Here is a 9,071-nt window from a genome sequence, read left to right on the forward strand (position 1 = left end):
CCCTCAAAAGGAAGGAACTTCGGTAACACATCCTCGTCTTCACCGGCTCCACTCTTGGTTATCTCGTCCCTTTACTCTTGCAAGCTTACTTGTGTTAAATCCCTTGCTTGCTTGTGTGCTTGTTGTTGTTGCATCATATAGGTTGCTCACCTAGCTGCATATCTAGACAACCTACTTTGATGCAAAGTTTAAATTGGTAAAGAAAAGCTAGAAATTGTTAGTTGCCTATTCACCCCCCTCTAGTCAACTATATCGATCCTTTCACCTGGTTGTCGCAACCAGATGCCGGAGCCCAGGAGCCAGACGCCACCGTCGACGACGACTCCTACTACACTGGAGGTGCCTACTACTACGTGCAGGCCGCTGACGGCAACCAGGAGTAGTTTAGGTGGATCCCAGGCAGGAGGCTACGCCTCTTTCGATATGTATCCCAGTTTGTGCTAGCCATCTTATGGCAACTTGTTTAACTTATGTCTGTACTCAGATATTGTTGCTTTCACTGACTCGTCTATGATCGAGCACTTGTATTCGAGCCCTCGAGGCCCCTGGCTTGTATTATGATGCTTGTATGACTTATTTTATTTTTAGAGTTGTGTTGTGATATCTTCCCGTGAGTCCCTGATCTTGATCGTACATGTTTGCGTGTATGATTAGTGTACGATTGAATCGGGGGCGTCACATTAATAGAACGAACTGTGGAATGCATGTTACAGTGAGTTTGGAAGATGGAAAATGGCACATTCAATCGCTGGATTTGAAGCATAATCACCCTTTGGTTTCTTCTCCTTCGCTTACACAATTTTTCCTTAGTCACAGAAGCATGAATGAGGCTAAAACACTGCTTTCCAAGCTCTTACAGGAGCACAGGATAAAGCCTAGAAAGATTATGAGCATATTTAGAAAGCTGTGTGGATGTAAATTTGGAAATATTACGTTTGATGTGAGGAAACTAGACAATTTGAAGCAAGTTGAGCGTGAAAAAAGAAGGAACACTGACATTGAGCATACTATGAACTACATTGAGAAGCTGCAAGTTGACAAGCCAGGTTTCGTATTCAAGGCGCAAAGAGACTCTTCCAATGCAATTCTAAGTTTGTTTTGGACAAATTCAAGATCAAGATTGGATTACTTACTGTTTGGGGACATTATTTCATTTGATACGACGTTCAGCACCAACAAGTACAATATGCCGTTTGCACCGATTATAGGAGTTAATGGCCACTCCAGAACAATTGTCTTCGGCTGGGCTCTTTTGCAGGATGAGAAAGCGGATACTTTCAAGTGGCTATTTGAAACATTTGTTGATGTGATGGGTGGGAAGAAGCCAAGAGTAGTCCTTACTGATCAGGATGCAGCCATGAAAAAAGCAGTCCCAAAGGTGTTTCCGGATGCATTTCACAGATTTTGCATTTGGCATGTTTGCAGGAAAGCAAGAGAAAATCTGAAAGTTTACTTCCATTTGAAGAAAGGGACGGAGAAGGATATGGAAGAATGTATCATGCAATCATTAACAGTTGAGGAATTTGAAAGAAAATGGAAAGAAATGGAGGAGAAGTACAGTTGTGGAAAACATGCTCACGTTAAGCGCATGTGGGACAACAGGCAGTACTTTGTACCTGCTTATTTCCAGGGAGTGTTCTGTCCCTTTACTAGATCAACAAGCAGAAGTGAGAGTTTCAACTCTAATTTCAAGGATTATGTCTTGAGGAAGGATACAATTGAAACATTCATCCATCAGTATGAGCTGTTCCAAGAGAACGTGATTCACATAGAGAACCAAGATAGATTCATATCTAATGAAAAGGTTCCTGTAATGTGGGGTTATCAGCGGTTTGAACGACATGCAGCTGAGATATACACTAGAGCAATATACTGCAAGTTCTTGACGGAGATGATGAATGCAACAGCTTTTGGAGTAAAGGAGATTGATAAAGATAAAAAATATGAACTTAAGAGGAACTTTGAATATGAAAATCCAGAGTTTGATAGGGAAGTGTTCATTGTGCAAACAGATAGAACTACTGATGAATTTGATTGTGAATGTGGAAAGTTTCAGAAGGATGGTATTTTGTGCTGCCACATACTCAGATTATTTACCCAATTTGATTTTCTGAAAATCCGTAAGAAGTACATAGTAGCAAGGTGAACGAGAGAATTTAGGGAGAATGAGTTAAGGAAGCACAAATTGGAAGTGCTTGGCAGTCAACTAGAAGAGCAATCACATAATGTTGTGCGTTATGCAATTGTTATGAATAGAGTTGGTGAGGTCTGTTCTGACATTAGTGATGATTCTGTATTGTGTCAAGAGTTACTCGATGCTACTAATACTATCCATACTAAGCACCTGTTGGGGAAAGAACAAGCAGTAGCAACCCGAGAAGATGGGAATAATTCCAGGGATAGGGATGATGTAAACAACGACATGAGAGATCCTGCAGTGAAAAAGAACAAATCTGTGAGAAAAGGCGACAAATTGAAGTCTCGTTCAGAGATTGAAGCTTAGAAAAGTGCCTCACAAAAAAGAAAGAACTCTATTTGAAAAAGTAAGAACAAAAGAACTACAGAATTAAGGATGGAATGAATTTGACTACATGTGTCAAGTAATTTATGTTTATCAACTATATATGATACTGCAAATTTTACTTTTCTAAGCTTCAACACATCTTGTGGATTTAAATCTGTTTTGTGCTTGGAACATACTACTTTGGTTGAACAGAGTACTTCTTTGAGCTTCAACATATTGCAAGTATTTAAAAATGTGTTGAACTGAATTTGCCTTGAAATCTGTTTTGTTGTTGGAATATAGAACTTTTACATAGTATCCGTGTGTGAATTCTAGTGAATATTTTGTCATTACTTTGAACTTTTGGAAAGTAGTAAAGCTGTGTACTGATGCAAGTAGATAAGATGCTCACAGTCTCATGTGAGCACTATGGAGATATTAGTTGATCAAGATGATAGTCAAATGCCTATAACTACACCGCATAATGAAAAAAAATATAGTTTCAGAAAATATTAAAAAAAGTTGATCCACATGAGAGTCAACTGCCTATACTTGTTTCGTAGTATATTTTTAATTCCAATGAACTATTTTATTCAGTTAGTAAGATTGTCTTTTAGTTGACTAAAAATTCAAATGTGTTGAACTCTATTTGGATTTAGGAGAACTGATTTTGAAAAGTAGTGAGCTAATAACATGTGGTGAACTACACATTGTAGTTGTCTCTTTTTTATTACTAACTACTAAATTTATTGAGCGGACTGAATTCAAAATGTGTGCACTAGTTTTGAATTCAAGAGAATTACTTTGTTTTGCATGAAGAACAAATTAGAATAGTCGTCAACAGAAAATTTGAGACGACAAGAAGTAATTTTGAATACAAAATTGATGAACTGAATTTGATTTACATGAAATAAATTTTTGAATGCTAGTTCACTGTAATTCAATTTTGATGAATTTAATTTGATTTTTCTGAACTAAAATTTGAATGTGGGTGAAATAGATTTGAATTCATGTGAACTAAAAAGATTTTTCGTGAACTACTTTTTAATACAAATATTGTGAATTACATTTTGAATGTTGTTGGACTATTTTGCTATGAACTAGTTTTCAATTAAAGTGGACTAATTTGGTTTTACATGAACTAATAAGATTTTTCGTGAACTACTTTTTAATACAAATATTGTGAATTACATTTTGAATGTTGTTGGACTATTTTGCTATGAACTAGTTTTCAATTAAAGTGAATTATTTTGTTTTTCATCGTGTTGATTTTAAAAAATGTGTAGTAAAATTTGAGATGGCATAAACTAGATTTGAATAAAAATTTGAAGAAAACCAATGAAATTTGTGAACTACATTTTGAATCCAAGTTAACTAAATTTGAAAATTGAATACAAATTTGATGAACTGAAATTGAAATTAGGTGAACTAGTTTTCTTTTTATTTTTTTTGAAAATTGGTTAACTAAATTTGAAGATTGAATACAAATTTGATGAAATAAATTGAAATTAGGTGAACTAAAATTCAATTTTGTTTTTCCATTATGTGGATTTTAAAAAAGAAACTGGACTAAAATTTTGAATCCAAGTTAACTAAAATAGATAATTGGTGAACTCAATTTGAATTTTGATGAACTAAATTTTGAATCCATGAAGAACTAGTTTTGAATTCAAGTGAAAAATTGGAATTAGTTTTGAATCCATGATGAACTAGTTTTGAATCCAAATTGGTGAACTAAATTTGGAATTTGATGAACTAAATTTTGAATCCATGATGAACTGAATTTCAATTTTGTGAACTAAAATTTGAAAATTGGTGAACTAGTTTTGAATTTAAGTGAATTAGGTTGGTTTTCTCGTGAACTAAAATTGAAAATTGATGAACTGAATCCAAATTGTGTACACTAAAAATTGAAAAAAATGTTGGTGAGCTGAATTTGAAATTTGATGAACTAATGTTTGAATTAAAAAAATTGTGCATTAAAATCAGGAACAAAATGGATTTTTTGGGAATGCAAATTTGATGAACTGAATTAACTTGTGTGAACTAAAATTTGAATCCAAGTTTACTAAATTTATAATTGGTGAACTAAATTTGGAATTTGATGAACTAAAGTTTGAATCCATGATGAACTGAATTTCAATATTGTGAACTAAAAAAATGAAAATTGGTGAACTAGTTTTGAATTTAAGTGAATTAGTTTGGTTTTCTTGTGAACTAAAATTAAAAATTGATGAACTCTATCCAAATTGTGTACACTAAAAATTTATATTCTTCTTTTCAATTGTATTAGGTCATGTACTTGGTCCAGCTTCTGCATTGTTCATTGTAGAATAGCCTGCTTATCACAGATAGAAAAAAGTTTGAACATTAAATGATGCAATGCGCCCAGTCTCATTTTACAAAAAAATGAAAACGAGAGAAAGGAAAATACATAATAGGGAAGGATTAAAACCTTGTTAGACAGCAAAGTCCATGTTCAATGGAATTGCTCCACTTGTATCACAGTCAGAGGCTGCTATGTCCTCATTGATTGGAACAACAGGAGTGATGGGAGAATCATCCTCAATAATGATTGGAGTACCTTGGAAGCGCTTTACTCTTTCATTTGAAGAAGTGGAACTAATCAATATAAAACTTCTTTTTCGATTAACTCCACTGGAAAAATTGATATCAGCTTCTTCAGTTGATAGAAAAATTTCTTCCTGCTGAGAAAGGAAGTTGATGTTGTTGTGAGTTCAATCAAAATTAGGATTGGGAAAAATAATATGAAAAACTTGAAGCAGACCTTAGGTTGTGAAGTAGTTGTGTGTTCAAGAGAGTTGGTATTCAGAGGTGTAGCATGAACATGAAAAATTGGTGTTTGGTACACCGAATTCAGGATAGAAATGTTCTGGACATAAGTAAACACACAGAATTCATGCCAAAAAATTGAAAGCATGATATAAACAAAGATAGCACACACTCGAATGAGCAAAAAAAAAGAAATACCTCAAATTTCGGTCCGATTGGCTCCTGCTTAACGACATCATTGGAGGGGACCTGGATTATAAAGTTCTTGTAAACATGACACTTCTTGCAAGAAAACACTTACATATGAACTAAAAAAGGCACAACACGAAAAAATACCTCTGATTTCAAATGTGGCTCTGGTTTCACTTTTACGTCTGGTTCAACTTTTGCACTGCAACTGGGACCTTCTGAAATGATTTGGGGACTTTTTGAATCAATGGACGTGTTCTCACTGAGAGGTTCATGGACACTATTGGCATTGTTGACCTACATTTGACATTACGAATAAACGTTTAGCTATATAAGATACATAAAGACAACAAAGAAGAAACCAGATAGACATGAATGATTCTACTCATAACAAATACCTCCACATAAGGAACTGAATTAAACACACCAGGAGCATCAGGAACATTGTTAACAGGCATGGCATATGGGGTGCGTGATATGTCTCGCAGCTACAAAATGGAGTTGAACAAATGATGAAAATATATACTGGAACTAAACAGATAAGTCAAGAAACAAATATACAGTATATGATGCTTACTGGTAAGACCCCGAAATTTTTCCTAGACTCATAATTCCTATCAACCATTGCGAGGTACTTGAAATCTTCGGTCTTAACGTGAGATATCCGTGGAAGAGAATAATCCACAGTTGACTGATGATTGTGAATAACATCAAAATCAACAAAATCTAGATAAATGATCTGCCATTTAAAAAATAAAGAGGCCAGTCAATTAAAGAATTGAGAGATAGAAAAAATAGTGGAACTGAACATTGAACTTACTCCCCAAACAGGAAGACATCCCCCAATATATGAAGGCTTGTTCATTTCCTCAACACTTGGTCTGTTCATGATCATTTCAAAGTGACACTCTGACTCCTCACGCATAAAATCGAGTGCCAATTGCCCAAAGTCAAGTGAAGGGATGGCAGAAACGTCTCTTAGAGAGTACAAAAGCCTCATGTTAGCAAAGCAGTATGACGCAGGGCACAAAATAGATGACATGAAATAAAAAGCGAAGCTCCTGATAAAACCATCTTCTGTCTCATCACTAAGCATACCTCCTCTATTTTGTTGATTGGCATTTTGTTCCGATGATCGACATACTTGTTCCTTAACTCTATAACCTCTGCCTTCACTTGGGGATCGTCACTACTGAATACAAAAGGCACAGTGCCACCAGGGAAATCAAAAAATTTGTCGACCATATCTTTAGTAATCTTGATAATTTTGTTCTTATGCTTGAAACAGATTTTTGTAGTTCCAAACATATGCTGATCAATCCATTCAAGCAGATTCATTGGGATTTTAAGTTTCTTTGGCAAATGAAGCAGGGGTTCCATTTTGTACTTTGTCACATGCCTTAACTGAATCTCACTAAACTTCTTCACAGTTTTGTTGAAGCGCTTGAAAGACAGTCTCGTAATATAAGTAGGCTTGCACAACTTCCTAGGGAACACTCGGGCTACGAAAAAAAGAAACAACGAGTGATAAGACGGTGCAAAAACTAGAGAATAAATGAATATAGATGGAATATGAAAAAAAGAAAAGCCGATAGAGTATCACAACAAAACGCTAGAGGACCAGCAAACAAGCAGATATATTAAAAAACAAGAAAACATACATAAAAACAAGAATTCAGATAAAACTGATTAGATGAACATCTACTTTAAGAAAATTATGAGAAGAAAACATGTTACTACAGAGAAGGAAAAAATATGTGATCTACACTTACATTTAAAGAAAGACACAAATTGAGCATTCAAACAGGACAACTTACAAAATGAATATACAAAAACATCTGGAAATTATGTGAAGATTCGATCTACTTTCGTACTATAACAAATTTGAAAGCTACAAACTGAAAAGAAAAAAACTAACATACCACCTGAGTCATTGCGGAGACCTCGTGGGGCGATATTCCGCTGGTTCCTCCCCTTCTGGTTCTTCAGCTTGGCCAACCCCACTTCCTTCTTGTGCTGCAAAAATACAGATTTAGCAAAAACTATTAACAAACGAGAACTACTTATGCCATAGGTATATCACATTCTAAGTTCTATGCCACTGATTTTATGTGAAGGTTTGAGCAGGCATTTTCTGTTATCTTTTTCTTTTTTCTTTTTAGTTTAATTGAATAACTAAGATGTCCAATAACTAGGGCACATCTAAATGTGCCTTAGACAACGACTAGTACAGACATAAACACGAACTATCAACAGTAAATGAACTAAGGGGAATTTGTCAACAAACCATTAAATACTATAGGTCTTTCAACATATTTTTATACACTAATTCAAGTTGAAGTTAAATATCTAAAAAAAATGATGCAAACACACTTATAGTACTTAAAAAGGATTGCACTATACCCTCAAAATTGCCACATTACACCCCCACAAACTACTCTTGATTTCTACTCCATTACATGTCTCATCGCTCTCCGATCTTACGAAATCCTAGTCAGGGCCAACAAGTTCTTAAGTATCACAAACACCTAGAAAATTTCACCAACATGCCACTATAAAGTACCCAGCCACATCCCCATGGCTTATGCTGGGCACAAAAACAGACACAACCACCTAAAAGGGGATCAATTCAGATAAGACAATAATAAAAAAGAAGATTCATTTAAAACAGATGGTAGATGGATGAATTCACTTGCATAAACTGACTTAACGACCAGATCGAAAAAGCTAGACGACAAATCAGGTTGAGACTACTACACAAGTCACATGACTTATCAAAGAATACTAGTTAGACTCGTTATAAACAATGATCATGTTCCTCAACTTGACTTTACATCGTAATATAGTGAATATAAGAAATAAAGCTGAAAGGAAACTAAACATACCTCCTTGAGCATTTCGAATACCTTGGGGCGGATATTCATATGCTTCTGATTCTTCAGGTTGGCCAACTCCAATGCCTTCTTCTCCTGCAATGTCAAATTGAAACATAAAACAAACTTAGCATCTTCTTACAAACATCTTCTTAAAAACTAAATTGCATAATTTGATTAAAAAACAACACATGACTAAGGGGATTCCGATTTGTTTATCATGATTTTCAAAAAATTCTGAAACAACCTAAAACTACTACAAGGCTGTTTGCACATAATAGCAAATAGGTCAAATACCACAAACATAGAGCACCAAAATCTTAGAAAAAATTACTAGCTTTCTGCACATCAGAGCAGAAGAATAAAAAAAATGTAAAACACAAAAAAGTACCAAAAAACCCTAGAATACTACATGGCTTTCTCCACATGACAACACAAGAACAATTACAAATACATAAAAGTACTACAAATGGATTCTCTGCCTATGGAGAAAAAGTTCAAGTCCACCCTACCAAAATGAGCGGATCTAACCTATAGTGGCATAGCAAAGAAACAACACCACGAACCCTAAAACAAAAGGGAACACATCTAACATAAAACCACTACATGAACAAACCAGCACCACAACCTCTAAACAAAAACAGGAGCGATTCTACCAGGGGACGAACACCTAGCGTCGAATATGAGGGTGGATCTCGCGGACGAGGGATCTA

General features: G+C 35.1%; 1 protein-coding gene across 1 annotated transcript; it reads left to right on the forward strand.

Moving 5' to 3' along the window:
- The first annotated feature begins 820 nt into the window (after window positions 1-820).
- Window positions 821-2,503, forward strand: LOC109750878 (protein FAR1-RELATED SEQUENCE 5-like). Its single transcript, XM_073501933.1, has 2 exons — window positions 821-2,063; window positions 2,307-2,503. The coding sequence occupies exons 1-2, from the start codon at window positions 821-823 to the stop codon at window positions 2,501-2,503; spliced, it is 1,440 nt and encodes a 479-aa protein (XP_073358034.1).
- The last annotated feature ends 6,568 nt before the right edge of the window (window positions 2,504-9,071 follow it).

Source organism: Aegilops tauschii, chromosome 6 (genome assembly GCF_002575655.3).
Source record: "Aegilops tauschii subsp. strangulata cultivar AL8/78 chromosome 6, Aet v6.0, whole genome shotgun sequence".
NCBI classification, from domain to species: Eukaryota; Viridiplantae; Streptophyta; class Magnoliopsida; order Poales; family Poaceae; genus Aegilops; species Aegilops tauschii.